This window comes from Microtus ochrogaster (assembly GCF_000317375.1).
Source record: "Microtus ochrogaster isolate Prairie Vole_2 chromosome 14 unlocalized genomic scaffold, MicOch1.0 chr14_random_1, whole genome shotgun sequence".
NCBI lineage: Eukaryota > Metazoa > Chordata > Mammalia > Rodentia > Cricetidae > Microtus > Microtus ochrogaster.
Window position 1 is genome coordinate 20,887,503 of NW_004949096.1, and position 13,244 is coordinate 20,900,746.

The window sequence follows — 13,244 nt, forward strand, 5'->3', positions numbered from 1 at the left end:
GCCACCCATATCCCACCCACACCCATAGACTCCAAGCAGCTGTCTCTTGTCCCACACGGATCACTCCGGAGCTCACCACATCTTCTAGGAAGCAGTGCACACATCTATGACCCCTCTTGTAAAATGTGCCAAAGAGAATGAAGTGCACAGGTTTAGGGGGTTTGTGTTCCCTGTCCGGACCCGACTGTGTGCCCCCCACTGATACCTACAAGACAGTACTGCTATCCGGGAAGGGGTCTCAGCAGGGTACCCGTGGCCTTGGGTGGAAGCAACTCTTCTGCAAGGCTCTAAGCTGGGTCAATTTCAGGGCAGCTCACTCTGAAGCCCTTGAACCTAACTAAGCCTTGAGCTGGGGAAGATGAACGGTCGGGGCGAAGGAAGAGACGAGGGCGGCTCAGGCCCTAAACCGGGCGCTACCGAGTACTGGGGGCAGGATTCGAAGAAGAGCTGAGGGCGCCCCACGTTTCCTCCACCCTCATGATAACATCAGCGCCTGTCAGGTGGTTGGTGCGAGAGAGTGTGTGTGAGCGCGCGCGCGGTCGCGCGGGAGCGAGCTCAGGGAGCGCGCTCGCACAAACTTTGTGCCTGCGGGTGCGCCTGGGTCGGCTCTCCTGGCTCCGAGAGTAGCCGGCGCCAGGCTGCGAGGGCCGGCGGCGGCCGAAAGATGCGCCACTCCCCGCCGAGCCGGTCCCACCGCTCCAGGTGAGACGACTCCAGGCAAGCAGCGCACCGCGGCCATGGGCACCCTGGGCAAGGCGAGAGAGGCTCCGCGGTGAGTAGCTGCGGCTCCTACGGGAGCTCGGCATCTTTAGTGTGGAGGGATAGCCGAGCGGTGTCCCTTGCGGTTCTCTCCCAGTGGGTAAGGCGCGGGTTGGGAGGAGTAGGCGACTCTGTCCCAGAACAGTTGCTTCCCGGAGTGGACGATGGCCGGAGACCAGGGAGCCGGGTCAGGACTGAGGTTGGGGGAGAACAGGCGTGAGGCAGACACCCCCGGAGCCCAACACTTTGGACCAGGAGGAAAGAGAGCGTTGGGGCTGTTGAGGTGGCAAGGCCATATATCCTGGTTAGATATGGAGTGGTCTGGGCCAAAGCCTTCACCTACCCAGCGCCCACAACAGTCGACCCCCGTGGATGCTCTTCGGCAGGTCACCCGCCCCCCCCCCGCCCCGAACTCCCACTCGTATACTTTCTGAGCCCCTGGCACCTGCTGCTGGCGCGGGGCGCGGGAAGCGCCATCTGGTGGACTCTCCAGGCCTTTCTGGAGCGACCCACAGCAATGGCTGCAAGCGGAGGTGGCAGTGCTGGCTCGGCTGCCAAGAAAAAAAAAAGTTTCCAAATCAGTGGTCTGCGAGCTGCACTCCTCCCCCCATTCTCTAGAAAGATGTTTGGGAGAATCTTGAAATGACAGAAAGTGAAGGAAGAGTGACCATGAACAGTCCGGCTCTTGGAAGCACTAAGGGGACTTTAAGAGATCAAGGAATTTAGCTTTTGCCCTCAAAGCACAAGAGTCCTGCAACTGCCTGGATACAGCTCTCCTTATTTGGAGAAGGTTGTGTCCTTCACGGCGCCATTCACGTGGTCTCACATATGAGCACACCATGCCCGACCTATGTATATAGCCATGCCCATTCTAATTCCCTGCCGGATTATGCCATGCTGAGTGTGTCATCTTGAGGGTCCTCAGCATCGCTTTGCACTGCACTGAGGTGGATCTGTCCATTAAATTAACTCTGTATTGTGGACAGCGTGGGGCAGGACTGGAAGGTGAGCTCAGCAGAAGTGGCCAGTGAAAGCCCCCTTTCCTTCTAAGCAGACCAGGGGTTGTCTCCCTTGTTCCTCCTTTGTTCTAAAGATATCTGTGCCTGGAGACCAAATCTCCCAAACCAGTTCAAACTTCCTTCGGCATGCTGTGGGGGTGGGAGGTGGTGCGAGCTAGCCGTTACAGGACTGAAGAAAGATCTTCAAGTGAATGTGTTTCTTTCAAGATGTTGTTGTTGTCTTGTTTTATTTAATTCACAATTTCAACTGGAAACGTTGTGGCTACTGCCTTTTAAAACACTCCTTTGTAGAATTAGCAGCTGCTCATTCTGGGGATGGCTAAAAAGCTCTCAAAGCTTCCTATGATAAAGTGCTGTATTAAATCAGTGGTTCTCAACCTGTGGGTCTTAAACCCCCTGGAGCTGTAAATCAGGAAGTCCTGTAGGTCACATATTAACATTACGATCAACAGTAGCAAAATTACAGTTATGAAATATCAACAAAATAATTTTATGGGTGGAGGTCACCACAACAGGAGAAATTGTATTAAAGGACCACAGCATTTGGAAGGTTGAGAAACACCAGTCTAAATCCTTATCTATAACCATTCTACCAGGAGGTGGGGGGAGAGGGAGGAGGGTGGAAGCAGGGAGGTGCTGGGGGAGTATTTCAGTAAAAAAGCTTGCCTGACATATGACAGCCCTGGATTTGGTCCCTAACATCATAAAAGAAAACTATTTAAGATATTTCTTTTGTTTTCTTTGGGGCATCCTGGTGGGATGGCAGGAATATTTCTTAACCTGGTGTGATGAGGCATACTTACAAATCGTAGCACCCAGAAGGCTGATATAAGGTAGAGAGTTCTGGGCCAATAGGCTGCATAGTAAGCCTGTCTCAAAAAAAAAAAAATTCTTTTTAAAAAAAAATATATTTTAAAAAAGAAAGAAAGACAAGTGAGAAACATGGCCTGAAGGTATTCCAGGCAAGCAGTCAAGAGCCTGGACAGAGGAAGTATCTGCAGCCCATAGGGCGCCGTTGGCCTTTGACACGTTCCCTTCCCTGGGTTTTCGTGCCCTCTGAATCTCTTAGCCCTGGACCAGGTTTGGATAGCTGTGATTGTTCCTAGGGAGGGAAGAGAGCCAAACTAGGAAGTGTGGCGTGGTGCTAAGGAAGCCAGCTGCTGTATCTGTGGCCAGACATGCCCCTGTCGTATATCTGTGTGTGTTTGGAAGAGGACTGTGTAGAGACCAGCCAGTTCTCAGGTCCTGCTGAACAAAATGTCGCCTCGCCATGATCAGCCATCTTTCTGAAGGAGCTGACTTTTATTGTACATTGAATAAACCCTTTCAGTCCCTTGACAATCTACTCACCAATACCAGGGTGGTGGTAAGCACACAGGCTCCCCCCAGAAATTCCTATTAGATGAATCGTGCCAGAGAGAGCCCAGGTACTAGTCTCCCGAGATAGCCCATATACAGCCTCAGAATGGTTAGGACTCAATTTCCACATCAAATGGTAGCATCTTTCTGGGCTTCAGACACAGTGCAGATGCCCCTGTCGCTGGAGCATGGAGACTCGCTTGGTGAGGGCCGTTAGTGTTTTCAGAGCACCATTTTGTTCTCAGACACTGATCTTACTCTCTCAGGGACTGAGTAAAAATCAGTGATGGCCAAGAATTTGATGGAGTTCTCCAGCCCCAACCTGAGTCTCCTTTGGGTGTCAGTGGCTTAGACTAGCAGGTTCCCAGCAACCAGATAACTAGGCTTCATCGTTCCCACCTCAGTTTGGAACAGAGCCCCATCTACACCGCAGATGGATGATGTTCTAAAGTGCAAACAGAACTGTCCCCTGGAGTGTGACCTGTGTTCAGAGTGCTGTCTCTGTGCAAGCTGGTTTCTCCACACCCAGGTGTGTCCAAGCGGTGTTTGTTGGTTTGTTTGTTGCTTCTGTTTTTTGGTTTTGTTTTGTTTTTTTTTAACTGAGCGTATGGTTGGCCCCTTCTGAGTGAGGTTTTCACCTTGTTAGAGAAGCTTTTCCACAGAGTCCCTGGAAACTGCTTTTCCTTCCTCAGAGAACATCACGTTTCTTGCGCTCAGCACTCTTTAGACATTGACCTAGAAGTTATGTGGTTGCACTCACTGTCTTATTTAGGTTCTCCTACTAGAGCTGTTTGTATGAAGGAACTCCCGATGCTTTTATACAAGAATAACTAATGTGCAGCAGACACGTAGTAGAATTTACAGGGTAGTTACAAAGGCTCCTTCCCTGTGGTCTCCCCCGGCCTACTGCCATGTCCTACTCAGGGTCTAAGTACTTGGTTTATCGATGCTGGTTTATGCGTATAATATGTGCTCCAGTTCTAGAGTGGTTTTCACTTGTCGTCTTTGACAGTAAACTATAAATTAGCCAAAGGTGCAACAGAAAGAGGATGGCCAGGTACATGCCGAAGAAGTGATCGGCAACACCACCTTTCATTACTGAACCTTCAAAGGTTATAGATGTGGGTCTCTGTGTGTTTTTTAATAGGGGGAACTAAAACACACTGCGTAAGACACTTTACAGAGTGACTTGTATCAAACAGGTCATCCCCAGTGAAGCTAAGCGTGAGCAGATGAAGATCCACCGGACTCCTAAGCCATCTCCAAGTGCAAATAGCTATTTTACACTCAGCTCTAGAGCAGGCAGTTCAGTTCAGAGCCAACCCCTCCCCTCTTTTCTCTTCATTAAGGACCCAAGAAAGGACTTCAGAGAATGTTCACTGGTCTAAATGATTCATAGTGATGTCTTGTGTTATCAAAAATGAAACTATTTATTTAAACCAATCCAGATTTGTAAGAAAAGCAGAGCTGGCTGAGAAATCTAAATGTCACCACCGTAACCACCACCCTTAAGTCTTTGAGTTCTACTGCAAGGCCCTTAAGGGTGTCTCAGAGGGCCCCTGCCCTTAGGCATCTTAGGTAGTGCTCAAGTGAATGAAACCAGATGACAATGAGGCCAACTGTACTCGTCCTTCAGACCCCAAGTCCGTAGCCTAGCAGCTAGAAGCTAAGGGCTGTCCAGTCTCTCTCTGCCTCTCCCCTGCTGGAAGAGAGACGGCAGCATAGAGTAAGCCCTTCATCAGTGGGGAGAAAGCTGTTGCTGCCAGGGAATCTCACCTTGTCATTTGCTGGGGAGATGTCTCTTTAACAGCCAACCAGTCCGTTCAGTGCTTCTGCCAAGTGGGAGGGGTATGCCTTCTACCAGCCAGGCTTCAGGGACTCATTGCCCTGTCTCCTCTTCCCTCTGTCTCCAGAGCCTGGAGCTGCCAGGGAGACCCCCAGCTGTTCTGTCTCTCCTAACTTGAATCTCTCTTTCCCCCCCACCCCAGGAAACCTTCTCATGGCTCCAGAGCTGGCCCTAAAGCAAGACTAGAGGCCAAATCAGTCACCAGCCCTCTCCCTGCCCAGCCCAGCTTGGCCCAGATCACCCAGTTCCGAATGATGGTGTCCCTGGGACATTTGGCCAAAGGGGCCAGCCTGGATGATCTTATTGACAGCTGCATTCAATCTTTTGGTGAGTTGGCTAACTGCCCACATACATAGAAATCGCAGTGTTCTTTCTTTCTTTTTCCTTAAAAAGTGTCTTATACAAGAGCAGCCTAGATTGTATTTGGGCTTTAAAAATAGCTTTCGAGCCTTTGAGATGTTGGAGACAGTCTGCACCGCTATGGCACATGACTACGTGGGTGGCATAGGTCGTGATGAGTGCAGAAATCTGAAGTGAGAAAAGTTACCGAGGGGACTTGGCATTTTCTTTGCATGGAGGTTTGGCTCGTGGTGGCAGATACCGGAAGATGATATTGGGCCTCTAGTGCTGTGATATTTTTCTGTCCTTCTTGAGGTAGAAAAAATAAGTCTTGTCTCATGCACCGGCAAATAGAATTGGAAAACATTCAGGTCACTTGGAAATATAAGGTCTCAATAATGCCACGTACAGTCTGGAATTATGCTTGTGTTGGTGACTAAAAGATAGGAGTGCGTGTGTTGCAAGGCCCCAGGTAGGGGCCCGGGGGTCAGGGAATAGGAATGAGCTTGTGGGCACATGGGCCAGCGGTGCAGGTTCCGGCTGCTGCCCTCTGTCAGTACATTCAGAGCTGTGCTGCCAGCGAGCAATGCCCTGAAAAGATTTATTATTAATTAAGCGTTTTCTTTTGATGATTGCTTGTAACGTGATGATTTGAAAGTACTAAATATTGGATTGGCTTCCAAAAGTGCAAAATTAAAATTGATGGATTTCAGTAAAATCTATTAATTCAAAGATTGTCCATATCCCCCCCCCCCTCGTGTCCCCGTTTCTGTGTTTCTGCATCTCCTGCTGGGAAGCAGATGAGTTTGTGGGGCTCAGCTCTGAAGCATCAGCCCACCCCAACCGGAGCCTCCTGGAGAGTAGAGGGAGGTGTGGTGCTCAGCTCTCAGAGGTGGGGACTGTAGTGTTTAGGGCTTGTTCGGACCTCACTTAGAGACTTGGGAAAGATGTGGAACTTTGGCGAGAATCATTGTGTGCAACTCTCTTAATTTGGGTTTAAAACGCTGCTTCCTCAACATTCTTGCAAACACGGTCATGTGGAGAGTTTTTTTTCTTTCTTTTTTTTTTTAAGTTATGCAGATGGCTGGGTCCCACCCCCAGAGTTTCTGCTTGAGTAGGTCTGGCTAGGGTGGGGTCCAATAATTTGCATTTCTAACAAGGTCCCAGGTGAGATTGAGGCAGCTGCTCCCAGAACCCCGCTTTGAGAATCACTACTTTCAAGCACTGTGTGCTCTGGCCAGCTTGCCTTTGGAAAGAGGGAGGGGATTGGGTGTGTGTGACTCAGTGGTAGAGTGCTTGCTTAACACACAGGGGCTGGAGTGCAACCTATCTGTCCCTGAAAAAGAAAAAGCCGTTCGTTCTGTTCCTTGATTTATCCTTACCTGAAAGATTGGTCTGAGATGGATACTCTACCATCAGCCGCTGATTGAATAACTCTGTGTTTCACGATCATCTTAGAAAATGTCCACATTAAAAGAGACAGCTAAGCTGGTGGAGAGACCATTTAGAGCAGAGTGGTGGCTAGTGCCGTTAGCTAGGCTACAAACATCCTTCTCCTGGCTACCAACTGTAGTTCCTAGACCGTCGTAGAGCATAGCGTTAGTATTGCATGAACAAGGACCTTTGTCCTCTGTTTCACTACTTGAGAACACTGGAACTGTAAATGTATTTCTCATGGGCTCTTTATTCTTTTTCTGCCAATCATCCAACGACCTGATGAGTTCAAGAGTATTTCCTCAGCTTTCAAATAATTGTGGCTTCCACCTCAGAAATGCATGGCCAACTCCAGAGTCCTTTCTGAAAACAACCAATAACAACTCATCCCCCCCCCCCCATGAGTCCTACAAAGGTAGTGGTACATTGTTTCCTGGAATATGTTAAGGTGAAAATTAGAGCCTTAAAATGTAACAGCTGTGTAAGACCCACTGAGGCTAAAGACCTTGAGGCATTACCAAGAAGCATTTATTAAATCCTTAATTATACCTGACCCTGCCCTGTGTGGCACCCAAGAAAAAAATGACAGTGACCAAGTGCCTGTTTCAGGAGCACTTAGAGCACCTGTGAAATATCCTATTCAGGAGTGCACACGCACACACAGGCATACACATAGACATATGCACACATGTACATACACGCACACACACGCATGCACATGCAACTGGATGCATCCATATATGCGTATACATATGCACACATGTACATACATGCACACACATGCATGCACATGCGAGTGGGTGCACACACATGCACACATATGCACACACACACACAGTAATAAATGAAGGTGTTCAGAAACAAGTTACTTTTACTATGCAGAGCTTGAACATAGGCACTTACTGGGAAGGACCAGCCACCACCTCACAGCCCCTGGAACATGAGAATGCAGTGGACAAGATCCAGGGTTTCTGTATTATATGTTGCTGAATTTCCCATCACAGAGTTTACATAAAAGACAAACCAGCAAAAGCCAGTGTATGTCAGAGACCATTAGAGAGGAAGCCTTCATGAGTCTGCCTTCTCTTGTTATCAGTTGACCTATCTGTTGTGAGGAGGAGCTTCACACTGCCCAATGAGAAGCTGCTTTGAAGATAAAGACTGCTCATTCCTTTCTTTCCTTTCCCAGCCTTCGGGATTTTCTTAGTGTTCCATATGTATTGATTTTTTCTTTTATAGTCAAAACAAACCTGAAATAGGTCAGGTATTATTATCTCCATTGGATGAATAAGAAGAAAAGTGGGGCGCCTGAAAACTGAAACAACACGCCTTGTACCCACAATCTATATAGAAAACATGCCACCCTTTTTCTTCTGCCTCTGCCTCCAGCAGCCATGTGTACCTTGAGCTGGGGCAGGTGCGGCTCTCTCCTCAAGATAGGCCTCATATTCTCAGAAGAGACTTTGTGCTGCCCAGACTAGGTCTGCACCCTGGGCTTGTCAGCCTGCAGGACTGGTCTCCCCAGCTAGACACCAAATTCCACTCAGGGCAAGAAAGAGTCCAACTCCACTCCATACCATCAGATGTCTGAGTGGAATTAAATCTCCTATGAAATTGATATTTTTTAAGTTAATATGTGCATGGGTTGTACTAATGTTTCCCAGTCTAGAATGACCCTATGACTGGTAAGTATAGTTTCTGTCCTAGGGGCTAGATGGGTATTAAGCGCCTTACAGACCTTACTGCATTATGGGTAAAACACTATACCTATCTTTAAAATTGGAGCAGAGTGAAGGCCATGGGGGCTTCTTAGAATCACAGTCCCCTCTCCAGCAGAAGGAAGGTTGGATGTTTCTCAGCTCTCTGTAGCTTCCTCTCTGTCTACCAAAGCAAGGTGTATAGGAGACAGCCAGGCACCACACCGTGCACTGCACCACCAGGCGGATGGCTACTTAGAACTGGCAACTGCAAGCGCCAAGCCATGTATATAAAGTCACCTATATGAAGCCTTTGCTACTGCTGATAACAGGCCCTGTGTGATGGCTACAGCTGCCCTTGACACCTTCCCAGGAGAACTCCCTAGATCTGCAAGGTTTCTCATAGGGGAAAATAAAGTCACCGAGGCACCTTGTCCTTAACAGCTGGGGCCAATAGAAGTGCCCAGCATGGCTGTTCCTAGCCCTCTGGAGAGAACTGGCATTCTTTGGTCAGCATGCCGCTCATGCTAAAAAGCCCTTTACCATGTCTCTGCTGGGCTGGTGACACCCAGTGTCCCTAGGACATCTGCCTTCTCTTGACTATGAGTTCTGGTAACTCTGGGGCCTGGGGGAAGGAAAGGGTTAAATTCTCCTCCACCCTGAACTTTCCCATGTAGCACCATCTCCAGAAGCCCTCGCTGGGTGCTGGGACAAAAATCAAATCTTCAGAACAGTGATGGATGAGAGCCACAGTGTCTCAGGAATTCTGGGTACTTTTCTTCAGTACACAGTGGCTGAGCACTGATGGATCGTGGGCTGAGTGGGGAGTGAGCCTCTCCCTGAATTGACCCCACTGGGCTTCCCCACAGCACTGTGGATTATGGTTTGCTCTCTTAACTGAGAGGGAACTGGAATTCAGGAGAGGGAAAGGCACATGGGGTATGGCCCAGCTCAGTACTTGGCCAGCTGCTGAGAGCAAAGCTCTGATCTGCTCTCTGAGGTTTGTGTTTTCTCTGCTGTATTAGAGTCTCAACATGAGAGGGGGGGGACGCTATCAGATACCTGCAAGCCCAGGGGTTTTGTCTGCGCGGGATTCACTTTGGTGTTTGAGGAATGCCCCTCATGAGCTGATAGTGAGCATTACTGCCTTGTAGCCCGCATGCATCTTGGATATCCCAGGACATGTTCTCAGGCTTTCTAAGAAAACATAAAAAACAAACATCTCTGAGAAGCAATGGAACAAATAGGTTTTTCAATTTACAAACCGGTAAAGCTCTCAGGGAAGCCAGCCTCACAGGAGCGTGAAAGCAATCAGGCCAGGTTAAATTAGATAGATATACGCTCCGTCTGGGAGCAGTTTGGCAATCCCAATACCACTGCTGTATGAGTTCCCAGCACTTCTTTCTCTTCTCCGTGCTGCAAGCGATCTACGAAATCTACAGCCTGTCCATCTTACACTCGGGGAAATAAACGGAAGCAGATGTCTGTGGTACCTCCACCTTTATTCCTTGCTCTCAGAGATGGTTTCGTCAGGCCTACCTTTGCAGCTTTTGTGATGTTCACGCCCATTTCCTGTGCTGCAGTGAGGGCTCCATCATCATCATCTTCTCCATGCAGTCTCCAGGATTCGGAGGCCTTCGAGAAGTAGCTGAGCTGGGAGCAACTGGAGAAACCGCTCTCCCTGAACAGCCATCCAAACAAACCAGTTTGCCGATAGATTATTTTTTTAAAGCTTTCATTGGGAAATAATATGAATCCCAAAGCAGCCTGCTCTGTCAACACTGACTGGACCTCTGAGAGCTCTAGCGAGGGGCTCCTCAGGGGCAGACTCACTCTCTGATCTTGCAGTTGCTGCTACATGCCTGTAGCACCTGCAGAGGCCTGGCACTAGAGTTAGGATACAACCAAGGCAGGCTTCCTGTCCTGGGGAACACCAATGGAAAAGGCAGAGAAATAGTAAGACTGTGTGGGCAGGACCAACTTTGAGGATGCAACTCCAGCGCCACCACAGTCTTGAAATTGTTTCAAAGGGGGGCATCTTTTCATGCCTATTGGATCTTAAAAACCACATAGCAAGTCATGGGCGTGAAAATCACAGGAGTGGGTGGGGATGAGGATAACTAGCTGAAGATGCAGAGGGTGAGACGGGCCAAAGCTTACTCTCTTTTCTATGGCTCTCAAAGTGTGTGTAGAGGGGCAGATAGTAGCCTCATCTGCTGACCGTGGTACACTACATGATGGTCCAGCCCACAAGGTCAAAATTGCTCTATCCTCTCTAATTTGGCAACATAGCCACCATTAAAGATTGAGTTCTGTGCCTGGCTGATGAGTAAGTTTATAAATGATAAGCATTCCAAAATGACCACTTTCTAATATGTGGTCATGTTTCCTATTCCGTGTGCTTTCGAGGGTGTATCCACAATGTCTGCATGGTGAAAAATGCTATAGAGGTTTTGTTGCAGTGCAGAGCCGCCACGGCTCTGTCTGCAGCAGGGCGGGACAGGGAGCCTAGCTTGGCCTTGCTGGAAGAGCACCACTCCTGCTCAGGCATCCTGCTCAAGCCCAGCCCTGAGGAGCCCCTGGTTAAACTCCTACAGCGTGCCACAGGCTGGGGCTGTTTAGGGGGAAGGGACCCTAAACCTAACAATCTTGTTCTTTATCACACAGAAGAAGGTTACCATGGATTGTTTTTGTTTGTTTTGAGTTTTGGTTTTTGAGGGTATTTTTGTTTGTTTGTTTGTTTGTTTTGGGGTTGTTTTTTGTTTTTTTGGTTTTTTGGTTTTTTTTGCCTCTTTCATACCTTAAGAAACAAGCTCTCCATTTAGCCAAGACAAGATATACTAAAAAGGTGAAGAAATACCAGCAAAGCTGGGGTTTACCTAAAGAAATAATTATGGAACAAAGACTAAACCCAAGAGATTTTCATTTGGAACTGAACAGACTATGTAGTGGTTTTTTTGTTGTTGTTGGCTTTGTTTTTGGTTTTGCTTTTTTTTTCTTTTTAGTTCTTAACTCACGTCTAAACACTCTCCAGGATCAAACCTTTCCTTATTTCTTACTTTCTCGATTTCCTGTGCTCCTGGCCTTCACATGTTATGTGCGGTCCCTGTTGGTTCCGGGTGCCACCCCAGGTACTCCTTTGCCTTTGTTCTCACTGGATGCTGACGACGACACCCCTGTGTATGCACAAGCTTCTGCTGAGCGGTTTGTTGGTTTGTTTTTCATGAGTTTTATGTAGTGTATCTGATCAAGAAGGGTACCTTCCCGACCCTTGCCTGTTGAATGCTTTCTGTTGCTAGAGGCTTGAGCCTGTTGACTCCTCGGATACCATTTGCTGATGGCCTTTCCCTCCTTCCTGTCCCTCCATTATGCAGAAATTGTGTGTTTTTAGGCCTTTTTTCTGAGATTCCTTTACTAATTCTAAGCTTAAAATCTATATCTCAAACACTTAGGGAATATCTTCTTGTCATTTTAATCAAAATCAGAATCGTGTTAATCCATTCTGCAGATAACATGTATCAAATACTCTTAAGAATGATCAGTAAAGCTTACAAGTTACAGATGGAGGAGGGAAAGCCTTTGACTCTGTTTCTGACTTAAAGCCGGTCTGGTTCGGGCTGCAAACCAAACCACTGCGTACAGGTCATGCTGTCGCTCAGTGCCCTGGTTTCCCTGATACTGTCAAAGAACATTAAGATCAGCCCTAGAACCAAACAATGCCCGGAGGAAGAAAGATGCGATCCCAAATGTGATATTGAATGTGAACGTGAAGGAGGCCATTCAGAATTGAAGCATGAAGTACTTTTATATATAAAGTTCTTTTAACTGTTTACAGACCAATGACCTTAGAAGACTCAAAGACTCAACCACATTTCAATTCCATTTTTTCTAAATTGTTAATACAGACTGAGATTATGCTGTTCTTAAATAGGCTTTTTTTGTGATGAGATATACAAAATATTAATGCACACTTACTTAGTCTTTTTAAATATCCAAAGTATTATTTCACTAGTAACTGGCTTTTGAGGAATTATTATGGACGGTACAATGTTGATGTTAATATCTCATATATTTATTTAATTCACATTCCTATGTTCTTGTAACTACAAAGATTTAATTAAAACTCAGAACTTGTATTTTTAAATTTCCTTAATAACTTTAAAAAACCTTTTGCTTCACTCTGGAAAACTTCAGAAATATACAATAACAAAAGGAGAAAATTACAGCCACGTACCCACCCCCACCTATGAGCATGCTCAGGTGTGTCTTTGCCTTCTAAATTGACTCCTGAGGACATTCGCAGATACTGTGAACCTATTACACATTTAATGATAGACTGTCCACACCTCTGTGGACAAATTCACATCTTAACCAATTATGATCCTATGATCAACATTAGTATTTGCTAAGAGGCACACTAGCATACAAGGTTGCTATTCTTTCCTAAAATTGATACTAAAAAAAAATCTGGCATAATTCCAACAAATATGGGAAATAAAGTTGAGGGTTGCCTGGCAACTAAAATGATGCTGATGAAGAACTGAAGGCATTTCCAGAAGAGAAGAGTACTTAGTTTTTCAGTGCTAATTATAATAACCCAGGACTGGCTACAGATAGAATAAATAAAGGGAGAAATTACTTCTACTAACTGAACATGAGGGATGTGAGCTGTCTTTTCTGTTATGTGTGGTGAAAGTGAGGTAAAGGTTTGATGTCAGAAACGAAGAATAAAATCTCTTGCCATCCTTATCACTTCCTTAAGGAGTCTTGAGGAGCCACTGGTGGGACTTA

General features: G+C 47.0%; 1 protein-coding gene across 1 annotated transcript in view; it reads left to right on the top strand.

Moving 5' to 3' along the window:
- The first annotated feature begins 542 nt into the window (after positions 1 to 542).
- The window catches only part of Rasgrp1 (RAS guanyl releasing protein 1), a 61,195-nt gene continuing 48,493 nt past the window's right edge, over positions 543 to 13,244 (top strand). Inside the window, exons 1-2 of the mRNA XM_005364199.2 lie at positions 543 to 772; positions 5,126 to 5,310. Of these exons, the coding sequence (XP_005364256.1) occupies positions 738 to 772; positions 5,126 to 5,310 (220 nt within the window). The 5' untranslated portion in view covers positions 543 to 737. The remainder of the gene's footprint in view (positions 773 to 5,125; positions 5,311 to 13,244) is intronic.